This window comes from Leptonychotes weddellii, chromosome 6 (assembly GCF_054177405.1).
Source record: "Leptonychotes weddellii isolate Sample4059 chromosome 6, ASM5417740v2, whole genome shotgun sequence".
In the NCBI taxonomy this organism is placed as follows: Eukaryota; Metazoa; Chordata; class Mammalia; order Carnivora; family Phocidae; genus Leptonychotes; species Leptonychotes weddellii.
Genome location: NC_138374.1, coordinates 91,983,538 through 92,002,750, shown reverse-complemented (window position 1 = coordinate 92,002,750; position 19,213 = coordinate 91,983,538). Strand labels below are relative to the sequence as shown.

The following is a 19,213-nucleotide window of genomic DNA, read 5'->3' as shown; positions in this document are numbered from 1 at the left end:
GGAACTTTAAAGAAAGGAGTCTGCGTTCAACTTCCTTCCCAGAAGATGTAAATAGCACATGGGCATCTCCTCACTTCACCCATCAACACATCTAAGATACAGGTCTGTGCCAAGCTAATACATACTCCTTGATACTCTTCTACCAGAACCGTGGGTAGGTGGTACTACCCTTACATCCAAAGGAAAGGGGCCTCTCAAAGTGTTCATTCCAGACCAAGGACATCTGCTATGAAGATGACCTAAAAGTTCCCTGTACTACAGACTGAAAACAGCAGTTTTTAAAAATATTTAAGTAATCTCTACACCACACGTGGGGCTCAAACTCATGACTGGGAGATCAAAAGTCGCATGCTCTTCCAACTGAGTCTGCCAGGCGCCCCTGAAAAACGCAATTTTTAAAAGGCAGTGTTCCTTCCTCTTCCCCCGCCCAGAACTCCAAGTGTTTTAATGTATATAAAAATCCTAGACATATAAACAGGAATCACCAATACGATCATTATCGCCATTATAGTGGACAGAAAAGATTTGAAAATCTACAGAGGGAATTACAGAGAAGGAGGAGCTGGCAATAATTCTAGGTTTATGGCAAACAGCACCCTAAACTGGATGGAAGACATAGGAGGAGGGGAAGCAGGTTGAGCGAGACCGGGAAGGACTCTGGGGAAGAGAAATTGGTGACGAAGAGCTGAGGGGGAGCGGAAGGAAAGTAGCTGGGTAAGGACGAAGGCAGTTTAACAGCACCTAAAACTGAAGGTATGGCAGCAAGAAGCGAGGAGCGCCACACTGCACCAACAGTATCAAAGTCGCACTTCCGGATTTGTAACTTGCTCATGTTCCGTGAAATACCGCGAGAACGCAAAGCCAATAAGTAAGCCCTCCAGCTGTAGGCTAAAGACCCGCCCTCCGTCCCGCCCCCTGCGCCCCGGGCCCCGCCCCTCGCGTCGTCGCCGCATTGGGCAGTCAATAAAATTCCGGCGGTTCGGCGTTTGCGGCGGATAACATGGCGGCTTCCATGCTGGGCTCCCTGCTGCGGACCGTCCGGAAGGTCAGGCCCGCGCCCTTAGCCCCACGCCTCGTCCTCCCCACTGAATCCCCAAACCCACGGGTCCTCTACCACTCGGCCACCTGTGGCACCCAGTGCGGATCCGCCCCAAGGGAGGTCCGAGCTGCAAATGTAAATTTGATGTTCGTAAGCCTCTGACAGGCATTGAAAGCTGCAGATTGCCGCCGATTTATACAGAAGTGAGTGCAGGTGGAGAAGAGAAGGGGGTCCTTGGATTGAGGCCCCAGGGACTCCAGTGTTAAGCGAGGAGAGCCGAGCAAAGGAGACTTGACGGGAGTTCCTCGAGGGAGAGGGAAAGCCCAGAGACTGGTGGCCCGGAAGCAGGCGACGACAGCATTTCAGGGAGCAGGGAGTGGTCAGCTCTGTGCTCAAAGTTGACAGGCCAAGTAAAAGGGCTGAGAATTGGCTGTTGGTTTTAGCAGCGTGGAAGTTGTTGGGAGTCCTCATCATAGCAGTTTCAATGGCGTGATGGGGGCCAAAGCGTTCGAGAGAGAACGAGAGGAAAGAAATTGAGAGACTATGAGTATAGACAAACCTTTGCTTTGATGTTTTGCTCCAAGGGGAGCAGAAAAATGGGTCGGTAGCTGCTGGAAGGAGAGGTGGGTTAAGAGTGGGTGTTTTGTGTCCTTGTTTTTTCACGTGACAAAAGTAACTTTTTGTGTTAACGGGAAAGATCTTGTAGCGTGGGAAAAATTAAGAGAAGGAATAATTGTGGAGCTGTACCTTTTTGTAGGTAAGAGGTGATGGGCCTCATGTTCCATTGTTTAGTCTAAACGTGGACAGTTCATCCTCCGTGGTAGTGTTGTCCAATAGAAATATAATGCCAACTGCATATGTTAATTTAAAATATTCTAGGGACACCTGGGTGGCTCAGTCGGTTAAGCGTCTGCCTTTGGCTGGGGTCATGATCCCAGGGTGCTGGGATGGAGCTCCACGTTGGGCTCCCTGATCAGAGGGCAGTCTGCTTGTCCCCCTTCCTCTGCCCCTGTTCGTGCTCTCTTTCTCGCTCGCTCGCTCTCAAATAAAATCTTTAAAAAAAAAATATTTAGTAGCCATGTTAAAAAAGTAAAAAGAAACATGAAATTAATTTTAAATATTTGAAGCCAGCATATCCAAAATATTAATTTCAATATGTAATCTACGAAGATGACTTAAGAGAAATTTACATTCTTTTTTCATACTAGATCTTCAAGATCCAGTTTGCATTTTACTTACAGCACATCTCAGTTTGGATGCCAGATTTTCCACCATTAAAATAGAAAATGTCCCACCAAAACAGTAAAGTTGTTTAATATTTACAACTGCTTCAGTTTAAATATTTAATGAATTAAAATTAAATAACATTAGGAATTACATTCCCCAGTTGCACTAGTTACATTTCAAATGTTCAGTAGTAATATGTGGTTAGCAGCTACTATAAGAGTGGATATTTAATAACAGGAGAGAATGTACAGCATATGATTACAGAAGCTAGTAAGTGGGTAGATGTAGTAGTGGGTGTTTATGGAAATTCTCTCCTGATTGCTTCTAATTTTGTAATTAAAGAGAAGTCATCAGTGGAGTGTGAGGGTGTGGGAGCAAGTGTTAGGGATTTAAGGGAAGAGGAAATGGTGTGAAATAGGAGCAGACAGGAAAACTAGGGACAAGAATTGGAGCAAGTACAGTGATGTGTGAGAGAGAGAGAGGCCAGGGAGTTGAGTTTGTATGAAGTACAACATTGTATTTATGCACTGTGGAATTCAGGCTGGGTAAGAGGGAGACAGGAAATCAAAAGCTGTGAGTGAAAAGTGGTAGGACAATGAATTAAAAACCTCACAGGGGTTGTTGTTGGGGTGTTTGAAGGAGCAAGCCAGAAAGAAGTGATAGAGAACGAGGCACCAAAACTGAGATAACAGAAAGCTTGGACTTACTGGTAATAAAAGACCTAGGGCATGGAAGGGAGTACTGAAATCCCTGGAGGAGAGGAGTTCAAGGAACAGAGAAATCAGGAGATAATTCCATGTATATTGAGGTCACCAGGAGTTAGGACAAGAATATTGGAGGGTGACAGTGACCCAGGATCTAGATTCAGTGATAAATGAAAGGGAGGGGCTGTGGTAGAAGAGTGCAGGAGGGAGGGGTGATGGGAGATATAAGCCAAAAGCACGAGACGGAGCTTCCTTTCAGGAAGGAAGGCTTGGGAGCTGCCCCAAAGAGCAAGGAATACACTTCCCCCCACCTCTGTGCCCAGTCACGGGAGAAAAAACTACAGGGGAAGCCCATCAGGAGGGATTCAGGATTCAGCTAGAGCAAAAATCTGAAGATGTTAAGAGAAGTTGAGGATTTAGAATATTTTGATGACTGTAGAGCATGAGTTGAAGAGGGCCCCCCGAAAGCTTTTTGGGAGGTAAACACAGGTGGGGGGGGGGGAAATAGGAAATAGGATGTGTACAGAACAGAATGGAATGTAATCTTAATGTATATAGTACTGTTAGAAACCTAAAATATTGACAGTCTAAATGTAGGCAAAAGACATAAAACATTCACAGAAGAAATAATGTAATAGAGCAATAAATGTTTTGAGTGTATTTTTTTTCAAGCCAGACTTGAGTTTTAGTGGGCTATACAATCTATGCCTCCACTATAAGACAAAACTGAGCTGCGTAAATTTGAAGATCTAATTGCCTTTATTAAATGATTCTGGAATCAGGAACTGTACAAAATGAGGGTTTTTATAGGAAAGAGGGTAGGGCAAGAAAGTTATTAGCAAAAGAAAAGGATTGTTCCAGGCAAGGTCACTTTCCCTTAGGGGGATGAGCAGGGGGTCTTATCATGCAGATTACCTCCTCTTCCTTTGGGGGATGGAAGGCCCATGTGGCACTTATTGGTGCCCATCAAAAAATTCCTGACTGACCAGTTAAGAATGCTTTTGTGGGGGAAGTTGAAACTGTGAGTAGATTAGGTATTAAACTCTGGTTTGAGGACTCAGCCTAAGTAATGCCATTTGGGTCTGTGGTTTTCTGTTTTTTACAATTAATTACCCCCTTTTGGTCAAACTCTCAGCTTAACAGAAATGTGAATTGAATTGAATTGAATTGAAGGCCTTAGCTCCACTCAGTGACCAACCTCAAGTTATAGCAGTTTTTGTTATTCCTTTGTGTGATATCCATAGGTCATGACATGTTGGCTTAACCTCTGGGATATTCACAGGTCATGGCTTCAGGTTTTTTAAGTTGGTCATTTTCTTTGTTCCTTAGATGTTTGAAATCTCTTAATTTTTAAAAAAATTTCTAAAGTAATCTCTGTGCCTGATGTGGGGCTCAAACTCACAACCCCAAGATCAAGAGTCGCACACTATACCGACTGAGCCAGCCAGGCACCCCCAGATGTTTCAAGTCTTAGATCATTTGCCTGATGGTTAGCAGCTGTGAACATGCATTTAAAACTTTTGAGAGAATACAATGCACCAGGGAATTACTATGATTAATATAAGCAAGATAATTCCCAGTATATGGAGTGTACTATAGAGCTATAGTCCCCAAGACCCAAACTAATCAAAATTAAATAAGTCAAAGACCCCAGGGAAGGAGCTACCTTTTTAAGCCAAGTCACTTGTTCTATGATCTTATGTAATTGAGTTTCAGCTTCCTCAGAAGTGTTAACCCATGCACAGCAGGTGGTGGTGGGCCATAAGGACAGGCATCTTGCTCAGATAAAAGATAATCAGGAGTGGAGCGCCTGGGTGGCTCAGTCGTTAAGTGTCTGCCTTCGGCTCGGGTCATGATCCCAGAGTCCTGGGTTGGAGCCCCGCGTGGGGCTCCCTGCTCAGCGGGAAGCCTACTTCTCCCTCTCCCACTCCCCCTGCTTGTGTTCCCTCTCTCACTGTGTCTCTCTCTGTCAAATAAATAAATAAATAAATCTTTAAAAAAAAAAAAAAAAAGATAATCAAGAGCTACTTTCCTATCAAGGGCAACTTTGCTAGAGAGTTTAAGGATTTTTATTGGGCTGCAATTGCTTTAGCAACGGATTTTGCAATAATTTTAAGAATTAAGGAGCAGTTCTTGATCGTAGCTTCGTTTATGTTTATCCCCAACCAGAGAAATACAGACCTGTCAAAAGGAATAAATCCTGAGTCATGAAAGCCTCCTCGTAGATCCTTTTTAACTCAACAGTGTGAATTCAGGGGAATTGACCAATTAGATGTCTTATTTTACTTGTGAGAAGTTAAGAGCACAGTTAGATTTTCTCCTAGCCTGAAATAAGAGGTTACCCCCTCTTAGCAAGGGCCTGAGGATGTTAATCTTCCCAGGGAGTGCCAGATTAAAGGAAAAGGAGAATGGGTTTTATGTTTATAGTATGAAGTCTTGATCTGTCATCTTGAGTGGAAGCAGTCTACCTCAGTGTCAGTTACTTCTCTTCCTTGTCAATTTGGTTTAGAGGTCTGCAGCATCTGTATGGGCCAGGTGTCAGGTGGAGTGTTTTTTAGCTGTGTGTACCCAAGGCTTAATACCTTTTAGTTTTGCAGCAGTGTCAACTGGTCAGGAGTACTTGGTAAGGTCTTCTCCAGCGGGGCTCGAAAGTTGTTTTTCTCTGATGATGTTTCTAAAACGCCCAGTCCTCAGGCTTCAGACTGTAACCAACAGAATCCTTTGAACTGGGGTTCAGAGAAAGCTTTATTTACCTGTTGATGATAGGGTTTAGCTTAAGGTACTAAAGATTTGCAGTAGCTAGTCATACTAGCATGATACAACAAGAGAGCAGCAGAATATCATATACTGATAGAATCCCAAAAGGTTTGCAAGGTTTTTGTTAATGTTTGTATGATTTACCCAGTGAAGTGGGTGCTTTGGTCTTTGGAGATCATGGAAAGTATACCGCAGGGGGGAAATCTTCAGCCCATTCAGAAAACACATACAATAACAAGAACATTGATCACCCATGCTAAGCGGCAGTTAAATGAAGTCCAGCTGCAGGTGCACAAAGGGTACATAAGGAGGTCTGAAGCCTCTGGGAGCACAAACAGTTTTTCCAGGATTATGGCCCAAACAGATCAGACATTGCTGGTAGACTGTTTTTAAAGGCAGACGCTTAACCAACTGAGTGACCCAGGTGCTATTTGATTATATTAGAGAGAGAGATTGAGAGCATGAATGAGAGAGGGGAGAGAGAGAATCTCAAGCAGACTCCCCGCTGAGCATGGAGCCCCACACGGGGCTCAGTCTCAAGACCCTGAGATCATAACCTGAGCTGAAATCAAGAGTCTGATGCTTAACCAACTGAACCACCCAAACACCCCCGGTATCAGCTTTTGATATTAAAAATATAATATATATATTTTTTTTAGGTAGGCTCCACACTGGGCATGGAGCCCAATGTGGGGCTTGAACTCAGGACTCTGATATCCAGACCTGAGCTGATATCAAGACCTGAGCTGATATCAGGAGTTGGACACTTAACCAACTGAGCCACCCAGGCACTCCTCATTTTCCTTTTTTTTTTTTAAAGTAAGCTCTATACCCAACGGCTTGAACTCATGACCCCGAGATCAAAAGTCACATGCTGTATGGACTGAGCCTGCCAGGTGCCCCTTAAAACTCTTTTTTTTTTTTTTTTTTAAGATTTTATTTATTTGAGAGAGAGAACATGAGACGGGGGAGGGTCAGAGGGAGAAGCAGACTCCCCGCTGAGCAGGGAGTCCGATGTGGGGCTCGATCCTGGGACTCCAGGATCATGACCTGAGCCGAAGGCAGTCACCTAACCAACTGAGCCACCCAGGCGCCCCCAAAACTCATTTTTTTAAAAAGATTTTATTTATTCAGGGGTACCTGGGTGGCTCAGTTGAGTGTCCTTTTTTATGTATTTATTTTAGAGAGAATGTGAGCACAGAGGGGAGGGGCAGAGGGAGAGGGAGAAAGAGTCCTAAGCAGACTCTACGCTGAGCATGGAGCCCAGCACAGGACTTGATCTCACGACCCTGAGATCACAACCTGAGCCAAAACCAAGGGTCGGATGCTCAACTGACTGTCTCACCCAGGCACCCCAAAACTCATTTTTTTAAATAAATTCATTTTAATCTTAACCAGCTTGACCACATTTTAAATTCCTTTTCAAAGATTCCTTTTCCACAAACCTTTTATAACTGTTTTCCCCTGCATTCCATTTTTGTCCTGTTTTTCTTTAAACAACCAGCCTTATTTTAGGACAAAATTAATTTTTTCCCCTTAACAAAAAATTCATCTTTATTTCTCATACGTTTTTTACTCCCTTTTTTGGCATATGGAGATGTTCCCCTTATTTTTAGTAGCTTTAATTACGTATATTAATTAACGTTTTTAACTTTGGAAACTTTAATTTGTAGTAAAAACTAAGGTAAGCAATTGTGAATGATCTATTAACCAGCATTCCTTAAATTTGCAAATTTATGGTTACATTTCATACTATGTAGAAGCATATGTATGCCTTTTTAATTTTTTTCATGTACCATTAACACATCTAAATATCTTTTAGATTTCTGTAATAAGAATCCAAAAGTAGATAAACCTGTGTTTAGTAATTACTGTTTTAGTATTTTGTCTTATTTGGAAATGATCTAGATATTTAATGAATTCAACTTAACTCATTGTTTAACTTAACAAAACTTTAAGGTTTCAAGTTATCAAAAGGATTTGGGGACACTATTTTAAAAATTTACCTAAAACTCTTTATTTAGTCTATTTGTTAAATAATTAAGTTTAGATTACCTACCAGAACTTCATTAAACATTAGACAAAGCATTATCCTAAGGTATTATTTTTTGGTGGGCAGATGTTCTAAGAGATAGCTTAGGTAGAATAAAGTTTTATATTTAATGTTGATACCTTGAAAGACATGTCTGTTTTGTTTTTTTTTTTAAGATTTTATTTATTTGACAGAGCACAAGCATGGGGAGTGGCAGGCAGAGGGAGAAGGAGAAGCAGGCTCCCCTGCAAAGCAGGGAGCCTGATGCAGGGCTCAATCCCAGGACCCTGGGATCATGACCTGAGCTGAAGGCAGTCGCTTAACCAACTGAGCCGTCCAGGTGCCCCAAGACATATCTGTTTTAAACTAGTTTTGATTTCAAGTATTTTTTCATATCATATGAACTTGAAAACACATTTGGGTTAGTTTCTTTCTGAGAGTTTTAGAATGCACAAATTTTATAAGCACTTGCCTTCAAACCAACTAAATAGAGCTCTTTTACAAATTAATTTTAGCTGTACCATGTGGAGGTAAAGAAAATATCTAATATTTACAACATAAATGGACACAAATAGACAAGATGTGAACAAAAATTTATAACATTTGTTTTTACTAATATTTGTGGAGAGGACATATAGGCCTGATTTCTGAACACCTCCCTGTATTTTTTTGTTTTTTTGGATGAAAAACTTCTCCCTGTAGTTTTGTGTTTGCTCTTAGGTTCTGGAGAAGATAGGGGTAGAAAATTTACAGAGAAAGTATCGAAATTTTCTTCAAGGTGGAGATTTGGAGTCTATCCCTCTGTTGTCAGAGGTGTTGAAGTCTGAGCCTAAGAACCCTTTTAGCAGTTTGTATTTTGAAAGGACCTCTGTCATGGAGCACCTGGGCTGCTCAGTCAGTTAAGCATCGGACCCTTGATTTCAGCTCAGGTCATGATCTCTGGGTGGTGAGCTCAAGCCCCACGTCAAGGGGCTCTACGCTCAGCGGGAAGTCTGCTTGGGATTCTCTCTCCCTCCCTCTCTCAAATAAATAAATATTTTTTAAAAAAAAGATAAAAGGGCCTTTTTTTTCCTTCAGTCTCAGGTGATTGTGGGCTGTGCTTACATTTCAGAGATGTGATAAGATTTATCACCTCCCCTCTCAGCAGGGAGCCCAACTCAGGACTCGATCCCAGGACCCTGGGATCATAACCTGAGCCCAAGGCAGACACTTAGCTGACTGAGCCACCCAGGGGCCCCTAAAATATATCCTTTTTCTTAATAGGACAATTTTGTTTCAATATCCTGGTCTTTTACAACATTTTGAGAGGATTAGGCGAGATTTGGGCATTGGTAAAGATTGGGTTTTGACTTGTTTCTGGAGTTTCATTTCTGGTTTTGTAGAGATTTGTAAGACAAAGACAGTTTTTAATTCTCCAAGGAACTGATTTACAGCCTGAATATCAAGGAACCGGCCCACCCGTTTAACTAGATTTGTTTCTTCATATTAGGAAGATTTTTAACTAAAATGAGAACTAAAGGATTTCTGTCTTTGTAAAATCTGTATAAAATAAAGCCATTCAATAGAGACCTTTTTTTCTGCTTATACAATTCAACTTTGGCATCTATTAACTTCTATTAGTATAAAGTATTAGCTTTATACCTTAAAAAATTTGCTGCTTTTCAGGGGACATGAATTCTTTGTTGGGGGAGGAAGTGTCTAGGTTATATCTACAAAGATCATTGTGTGAAAATGCGTGAAGCTGGCAGGTGTTGGTTACAGTAAACCAAACCCTACAATTTGTTCCCAGTGATTCTGCTAAATTCACAGTCTGGCTTTTCACATTTACAGGAGTAGCATATATACTTTGAACCTAAAGATTAGGCTGGAGTGCTCTTTGTAAATTTTGTAGGAAAGGGGAAGTTAAAACCAGCAGATGGGGCTGGATTTTTAAGGAGGGGAATTTTGATTGGATGTGGACATTATTTGTCTTAAGTCTAATTTTTGTTCTTTTTCTTGTCAAAGGAGTCCCTAGGGCCAGCCATTACACTAATAAGGCAATTGAGAGCTCTTTCTAAAGAATTTTTTTTTTTAAATATAGCCAATTTAAAGGATCCATCATTTGGCCATTGACAAGTAGGGTCTCATTCATTTTAGTATCAACTCATACCAATAAGCCTTTTATGGCTTACCCAAAGACAAGGGGCATCCAGAGGGCGTAGATAATGCAGCCACCTTGATCCAAAAGTTTACTCCGAAGAATAGTCTAAGAAAGTAAAGACTTCAGGCACCTGGGTGGCTAAGTCGTTAAGCATCTGCCTTCGGCTCAGGTCATGGTCCCAGGGTCCTGGGATCGAGCCCCACATCGGGCTCCCTGGTCCGCGGAAAGTCTGCTTCTCCCTCTCCCACTCCCCCTGCTTATGTTCCCTCTCTCGCTGTGTATCTCTCTGTCAAATAAATAAAATCTTTAAAAAAAAAAAAAAGCAAAGACTTCATTGCATAAGTGATAAGAATAATGTGTGCACACGGTCTCCAGTCTCCCACAAACGTGAATCGCCTTTAGTCACAACCGCCTAATCTGTGATACCAAGCAGGTAGTCTGGAATGGGTTTTCTAGCACTAACAAGCAATACAGGTTGAGATGACAAAGGCCCCTAATAGGCTGGGACCTCTTAGGACAAACTCTCCTGAGAGCCGGCACTGCCCAGCAGAGAGTGCTGCTTGTAACAGATCCCCAGTCTGTTCAGCTGGCCATAAATGTGCACCCCAGTAAGTGCACCCTCCAGATGGTGAAGACCACAGAGAATATTCTCACCAGTCACAAAGCCAAACTCTTAGGTCAGAGAACAAGAAGAAAGGAAAACCCCTACCCAGTGTTGGTTTGTTTTGGTGTTTGTGTGCACATTGACCACTTTAGCTATGCTTTGGGTCTCTCAGAGCCAATCTCCTATGTAGGAGGGGTGTGCTTCAGGGTTGGGAACTGTGTTTTACATAGTATCTCATTGCATGGAAGTTTCTTGAGGTTGGCTGGTGACCTACCATCCATCTAACCCTTTCTGTGACCACTTACCCCTAACACGGGAGTCTTTGAGTTAGATGGCGAGCGCTCTACGGTCTCACACGCTGGACCTGTGCCCACCAATTTTTTGTGGCTTTTTGTTCTTCAAGATCCCCATTAGCTATAGCCTTTAGGTACACACAAAACAAGATAAACAAACATGCACCTTGCCACACCAGCACTAATGAAAACATGTCACTGCAGACTGGCCAACAGAAGACCGTGTGCACCATCAGCAGTTACCAATGTGCACTAAACCAGCAGACTCCATTCAGGGAGACTGCAGACAGGAAATGGGAAAAGGACTAAACCAGTAAGTGGGGAATGCAGACTGGAACTGGGGAAGGGATTCCAATGTGGAATTGCAGACTAAACCAAGTGAGAAAGACAGGCGCTCTGTTAGGATCCCCACTGATCTAGATGGACCCATTAACCCCGGACTAGAAAGCCAATATTAGATAAGTATCTCAAATGCAAGAGGAGCAAAGCTGAAACCTAGGGGGGCTTAGCAGTGGCTCTCAAAAATGGCAAGAAGGACCAAACTCAAAAGGGTTCACAGGGTGCCATGCCTGTGTTTCTCATTGTCCCGGAATGCCATGAGAAGTTCGATTCATAGCCCAACGCTACGGCTAAATCTGTTAAAACAAAACAAGATTTAACCAAGTAAATTTGGAGATCCAGTTGGCTTTATTAAATGATTCACGATCAGGCAGCAGCAAGTAGAAGGGACCTCTAAGGAAATGTAGAGAATGGGAGGGGGTTTTTTTTATAGGAAGGGTGAGGCAAGAAAATCATTAGTTGTCTTCAGGCAAGGTCACTTTCCCTTCGTGGGGGGAGCAGGGGGTCTTATGCAGACGGCCTCATCTTCCTTTGGGGGACGGGGCCCAGGTGGCACGTATTGGCACCCATCAGAAAAGTCCTGCCCAATCAGTTAAGACTTTTTCTGGGGGAGGTTGAAACTGCAAGTAGATTAGGTATTAAGCTCTTGTTTGAGGACCCAGCCTAAGTGATGACATTTTGGGCCTGTAGTTTTCTTTTTACCAAGTAAACATGTGACAGTGAGAAACAAACTGTCTTATTACTAGACAACTTGTGCTAAGAAATTTTAGGCCAGTGATAATTTCAAAGTACCCTTTACCCCAGCAATTCTGCTTCCAAGAATGTACCTTGCTAATCTATAGGAATGCATGTGAAATAATTTATGTAGGAGGTTACTCAGTGCAGCATTGTTTAACGATAAAAGGTGAGGTGTGATCTAGATGTCTGCCAGGAGGTCCCAGATTAAATAAATGATGCATCTGTGAGGAGGAAAAAATCATTTCCTTCTGTTCTAAGTTCTCAGCTGGGGCCCCTGTAACAAAAGACATGAACAGGAGAGAAGCATACAAATGTGTAAGTTTTACATGATACATGAGCCTTTATAAGGAAGTGATAACCAAAGGGTTAAACCTGAATATTAATGCTAGGTCTGGTGAAGTGGGAAGTTGTGGGGAAATGTGATAGGAGTATGAGCTAAGTGTGATAAACTCCGCAAACAGCAAGGCCTGTTCTTTGATTCCTCTTGGTGTCCCTCCATCTTCAATGATAAGGTTTCCCATACCCCCCTCCCCAAACCCCTGTCAGGTATAGGGAGGGCACCTCTCACCTGAAGGTCTTAACACCTGCTTTAGGGGGAGGTCAGAAAGTCTTTCCTGCACCTGCTGTTTCTCAAATTCCTTGTGCTTGATGTACTCAATAATGTCAAGGTGTCATATTTTGAGGTCATATGCCCTGAACCTTGTCAGGTCTACTGTATGGACAGTGGAATATGCAACCTAAAAAAATTGGAGAGACTTTTTAACATATGGATATGAAAGATCTTCAAGATACATTGTTAAATGAGAAAAAAGGGGGGAGGGCATGAAATATGGGGGAGGAAGTATGTATATGTATTTGTATAGACAAAGATCTCTGGAAGGATATACAGGATCTAGTAATGGTGGATACCTTTGGAGGTAGAGGGGTGGTCATTGGGCAGGTAAGAGATGAGGTGGGAGGGAGTCTACACTGTTTCTTTTTATTCTTTTTTGGTTTTTGAACCATATAACTATTAGCCTAAGTAAAGGTCAAACAGAATTATATTTAAAAATCTAAGAAAATTTTTCACTCTCTTAACACACCTTATTGGCATTATTAGTTACCACCATTTTGGATTAATGTACATTTGTAGAAGTTACTTATTTTGAATTGAGTCTATTAGTTTAAGCTATTAAAGTGATCCAAAATTACTAGGAAAAAAAACTATTAGGTCATAAATGGTCAATAAAAGGGATCACAGGATGAGAGACACTGGCAGAGCCTGGGTCTCATGATCCTTCACCTTGTTCTTATCTTTTAGATGGTTCCTTCATCACCTTCAGGCCAAGTTCGAGGTTATTACGTAGACTGGAAAATGTTGCGTGACGTGAAGAGACGAAAAATGGCCTATGAATATGCAGATGAGAGGCTACGGATCAATTCACTCAGGAAGAATACCATTTTGCCAAAAGATCTTCAGGTGAGCTAATTAAGATGAGCCCCTCTCTACCACAAGATCATTCTCAAATCAGAGCACAATTGATACTGTTGTGACTTAGTAACAATATAATTTCTGGAGAATATGATCAAGATATCTTAGTCAACATAAATTAATACCCTTGAAGTGATTTTGGTGAGTTTCAGACTAAAGAGAACTATTCATTCCTAACTAGCCTTTTAATTGTTTCACTAGATGACCCTTAGAAAGTACTGGTGCATGGTAACCACACAAATTGGGCAGTTATTTTGACCTAAGATCTCTTCCCGCCGCTCCCCCCCGCAACTTCTTCCCACTCTTTGACCTGTCAAGGCATTGGGAGGCCGTGCTGACCCATGAGGCCGGCCAGGTGGCCTAAACTGTTCCTCCCCCAGGGCAATTCCTAGCCTGCCTCTCTGAACTCCTTTGCCCACCTCTGTGTGCTGAGGTGGCTTTCCTCTAGGTTTACTTTCTTGTACTCCTTAACTTGAATAAGAGGATGTCAACCCTATTTGACTTCCTTAAGCATAAGGTCCTGCACCTACCTGGTGACATAGAATACCTGCATTCAGGAGTCTTACTGGGGTGCCTGGGTGGCTCAGTCAGTTAAGCAGCGGACTCCTGATTTCAGCCCAGGTCATGATCTCAGGGTCCTGGGATCCAGCCCTGCATCGTTGGGCTCACAGTCTGCTTCAGGGTTCCCTCCCTCTCCCTGCTCTTCTCCTCTCTCTCTTGCTCTCTCTCGTCCTCTCTCTCAAATAAATAAATAAATAAATCTTTAAAGAAACAAAACAAAAGAGTCTTATCAAGGAGTATAATTCAAACTCAAGGCTACTCAAACTATCAAAAGTTCAGAGTAAGATAAAAAAAAAAAAAAACATATAGAAGCTGGCTGAATAATATACAGGCCATTCATTACTATGAATTCTTTTAAATCTTGTCTAGATTAGCCAGATCAGCGGAAAGCTGAGTGCCCTGAACCACTCTCTTAGGGCTTTTATTTTACCATATGGCATTAAGCTACTTGACTATATTTAGGGAGTAGGAAGAGGTGGCCCCTGAGAAACAACTTAAGATGTCATGGAGGAATTACTGATGAAGACCCCCAGAAGAAATGGCTCTGCTATGAGAACCAGCAGTAGCTTTTCAAAGACTCTGAGTTTTAGGAACTGATCCTGGCTCTGTGTCACCTACTAAGAAGCATACAAATCAAACTTATGTCCCAGTTCTAACAGACGTACAGGCTTTTCACAGCACACTCTATAGTCTCCTGTTCCCTATGCCCCAATTTCCTCATTTGTAAACTGACTTAAATCTTTTTGGGAACAAGGAGAGGTATATATGTATGTATATGATAGGTACATGCATACATAAGTCACTTAGAGCGGTTCTAAGAGGACAGCTTCTGCGAAACTTTACCTGCCTGGTGATTTCTCCTCTCCAGTCCACTCTCTAGCACATATTACCCACCATTCATTGACTCATTTGTGTTTTATATAATTCTCTAAGTATTTCATAGTGGGAACACATGCGTAAGCTTTTGGAAATTAGGAAATAATTCTTTTTTCAGATGTGCAATGTATGTATTTGATAATTCTGTATATTACTCAGTGTGTACTATGGTAAGTGTAGTCATTGTCACCATACGTTTTTATAATATTATTGACTATATTCCCTATTTCTGTGACTTATTTTATAACTGGAAAAATATACCTCTTTTTTAAAAATTGAAATTAATTGACATAGAATGTTATTTTCAGTTGACTAACACATTGATTCAACAATTCTGTATGTTACTTTTCTTTTTTAAGATTTTATTTATTTGAGAGAGACAGAGATGGCAACAGAGATAGGGAAGAGAGCATGAGCTGGGAGGAGTGGGAGAAACAGGCTCCCCACTGAGCAGGGAGCCCCATGTGGGGCTCAATCCCAAGACCCTGAGATCATGACCTGAGCTGAAGGCAGACACACTTAACTGACTGAGCCACGCAGGTGTCCCATCTTTTTTTGCTTAATTGAAGTATAGTTCACACACACTATTCTGTTAGTTTCAGGGATACAACATAGTAATTCAACAACTCTGTACAAAATGCTATGCTCACCACTAGTGTAGTTACCATCTGTCACCATGTAACACTATTTACAATACATTGACTATAGTCCTTATGCTGTAACTTTCATCCCTGTGACTTACTCATTCCATGACTGGAAGCCTGTACTTTCCATTTCCCTTCACCCCTTTTGCCCATGTACCCACCTACCTGCCTTCTGGCAGTCACCAGTTTTCTGTTCTTATGGGTCAATTTCTACTATAGTTGTTTATTTGTTCAGTTGTTTTGTTTTTTGGATTTCACCTATACGTGAAGTCATATGGTATTTGTCTTTCTCTGTTTGACTTATTTCACTTAGTATAATAACCTCTGAGTCCATCCATGTCGTCACAAATGGCAGGATCTTGTTTTTTAAGGCTGAGTAATATTCTATTCTATTATACACACCACATCTTCTTTATCCATTCATCTATTGTTGGACACTTGGGTTGCTTCCGTATCTTGACTATTGTAAATAATGCTGTGATAAGCATAGGAGTGCATGTATTCTTTCGAATTAGTGTTTTTGTTTTCTTTATGCAAATACTCACTAGTGGAATTACTGGATTGTATAGTATTTCTATTTTTCATTTTTTGAGGAAACTTCATACTGTTCCTTCAGTGGCTGCACCAGTATACATTCCCATCAACAGTATAGGAGGAGTCCATTTTCTCTACATCTTTGCCAACATTTGGTTTTACCCATTCTGAAAGTTGTAAGGTGATACCTCATTGTGGTTTTGATTTTCATTTCCCTAATCGTTAGTGAGGTTGAGCATCTTTTCATATGTCTATTGGCCATCTATGTCTTCTTTGAAAAAATGTCTATTTAAGTCCTCTCCCTGTTTTTTAATTGGATCATTTGGTTTTTTGGTATTGAGTTGTGTAAGTTCTTTATATACTTTGGATATTAACCCTCTTTCAGATATATTGTTTGTCGAAGTCTTCTCCCTTTCAGTAGATTGCCTTTTTGTTTTAATGATGATTTCCTTTGATGTGAAGCTTTTTATTTTGGTGTAGTCCCAATAGTTTGTGCTTTTGTTTCCCTCACCTGAGGAGATACATCTAGAAAAATAATTGCTAAGGCTGATATCCAAGATACTGCCTATGTTTTCTAGGAGTTACGTGGTTGCAGGTCTCACATTTAGATCTTTAATCCATATTAAGTTTATTTTTGTGTATGGTATAAGTAAGTGGTCCGGTTTCATTCTTTTGCAGGTGGCCGTCCAGTTTTCCCAACACCATTTATTGAAAAGACTGTCTTTTCCTCATTGTACATTCTTGCCTCTTTTGTCATAGATTAATTGACCATAAAAACATGGATTTATTTCGGGGCTTCCTATTCCGTTGACCTGTTGTGTCTCTTTTTGTGCCAGTACCCTACTGTTTTGATTATTATAGCTTTGTGGTATATCTTGAAATCTGGGATTGGGATACCTCCAGCTTTGTTGTTTCTCAGGATTGCTTTGCCTATTCAGGACTTTCTGTGGTTCCAAACAAATTTTCGTATTATTTGTTCTAGTTCTATGAAAAATGCTATTGGTATTTTGATAGGGATTGCACTGAATCTGTAGATTACTTTGGGTAATATGGACATTTTAATAATAATAATTATTCTAATCCATGACCATGCAATATCTTTCCATTTTTTGTGTTGTCTTCAATTTCTTTTCATCAGTGTCTTAACAGTTTTCAGAGTATAGATTTTTCACCTTCTTGGTTAAATTGGCAAACACACTAAAGATAGTAGGTTATTCACTTACAAAGCTGATATGGAGGTTAAAACCTAAAAAGCAAAGTAGTAATCAGTTTTATCTATGAAAATTAGTCTAAGGATACACAAAATAAGATATAAAATATGACATCATATACATAAAACATGGAGGGCGGGAATTTAGTGCTTTCAGTTTAAACTTAAGCTACAGTCAATGTAATATAGACTGTTATACACAGAAGATGTTATATATAACCCAGTAGTTACCACAAATGAAGAAGTTAAAGTAGATACACAAAAAATAAAGAAACAGAAATCCAAGCATGACACTAAAGAAAATATCAAACCCCAAGGGAAAGGAGCAAGAGAAGAAAAAAACAGAGGAACACAATAAGGACACAGTTAACAAACTGGCATTAAGTGCATATCTATCAGTAATTACTGAAATGTGAAGGACTGACTAATCAAGACATAGAGTGACTGAATGGATAAAAAAAAAAATAAGACCCATCTACATGCTGCCTACAAGAGACTCACTTCAAGACCTAAAGATACATACAGACTGAAAGTGATGGGATGGAAAAACATATACCATGCAAACAGAAGTGAAAAACAAAAAAGCCAGGCTAGCAACACCTCGGGTGTGTTTTCTGCACTGGGGATGGCAGAGGGAGAGGTAAACCAAGGTTCATTCTCAAGATAGAAAGCCGATCTGACTCAGCTGTGATTTTACCTAGCACTCCCGGCCTGTGCTAGTCCACCATCTCCCCATACAAGCAGTTCGGGAAAACAAGCTATGAGTACAAGACTTAGAGAATGATTAAGGAAAACTAGATCTTCATTTAATTCCTGTTACAGTGTGGTAAAATGCCTTAAAGTAGAGAATAAAGAAAATGATCAGACTTTTTCAGAGACACCAGCATCTTCAGTTCTGTTCGGTATTTCAAGAAAAATTTAAACACAGTGAATTTGAAGAAAGTACATATTTGAAAAATACCTTCAAGAATGTCAGTGCAGGGGCGCCTGGCTAGCTCAGTTGATAGAGCAAGCGACTCTTGATCTCAGGGTTGTAAGTTCGAGATTACTTAAGTATTACTTAATTAAGAGATTACTTAAAAATAAAAAAAATCTTAAAGAATATCAGTGCATATGAATCTAAATCACTTGGTACTGAGGTATACAGTGATCTACAAAGTGGCTTTGTAAATGAAGATCTTCCCGGATGAGGATTAAGAAAAAGCAAAATTGGTGGAGAGATTGAGGAGAAAGAATACCTTCTTCAGAGCCTAAAACTGATCAAAATGTACAGATCAAAGATTGACCTGTCTTAGGCCGCTATTACTTTATGAGCTGCGTCAGCTATGTCGAGAAGAAACCCAGCCTTACTCAGTTGATAGACCACTGTGGGTTAGATGATAAATTGCTGTACTATAACAGAAATGAAGAAGACTTTATGGGTGTTTAAATCATAATTTTTGTCTCCAATATTTCTGGGAATGACAACCTAAAAGATAAAAGATAATACATTTTAAAAGGAAGGTAGAAACCATTAGGGCTTAGAGAAAGGTATCTTCATATATATATATATATATGTATACATATATATAAAATATATATATATAAGAGATTTATTTGAGAGAGAGAGAGCATGAGCAAGAGAGCACAAACAGGGGGAGCAACAGAGGGAGAGGGAGAAGCAGACTCCCACTGAGCAGGGAACCTGATGAGGGGCTTGATCCCAGGACCCTGGGATCATGACCTGAGCCAAAGGCAGCTACTTAACCAACTGTGCCACCCAGGCACCCCTTAGAGAAGAGTATTTTGATGAACATCAGTTTAGGGCACTCTGTTATATAACTATAAAATAAGCTCTAAAATTAAAATTTAGTATTTTGGATAAATTTGCCAAAGAAAACTTGACATTTAAAGAAATGTGAAAAGAAACTTAGATCATATTTAAAAAAATAATTGGGGCATTTCTGGAAGTCAGGTTTTGTTTTGTTTTGTTTTTTTAAGCTTTTATTTATTTAAGTAATCTTTACACCCAGTGTGGGGCTCAAACTCACGACCCCGAGATCAA

General features: G+C 40.7%; 1 protein-coding gene and 1 pseudogene across 2 annotated transcripts in view; both read left to right on the top strand.

Annotated features, from left to right (window-relative positions):
• Positions 1-904: 904 nt before the first annotated feature.
• The window catches only part of MRPS14 (mitochondrial ribosomal protein S14), a 29,841-nt gene continuing 11,532 nt past the window's right edge, over positions 905-19,213 (top strand). The window contains exons 1-2 of one of the 2 annotated variants that reach the window (XM_006733059.3): positions 905-1,045; positions 13,174-13,332. In XM_006733059.3, coding sequence (XP_006733122.1) covers positions 1,001-1,045; positions 13,174-13,332 — 204 coding nt within the window. In that variant the 5' untranslated portion in view covers positions 905-1,000. Of the gene's footprint in view, positions 1,046-1,081; positions 1,243-13,173; positions 13,333-19,213 lie in introns of those variants that run through there. The other variant, XM_031027899.2, reaches the window with a different exon arrangement.
• On the top strand, positions 13,343-18,718 carry LOC102745646 (swi5-dependent recombination DNA repair protein 1 homolog; annotated as a pseudogene).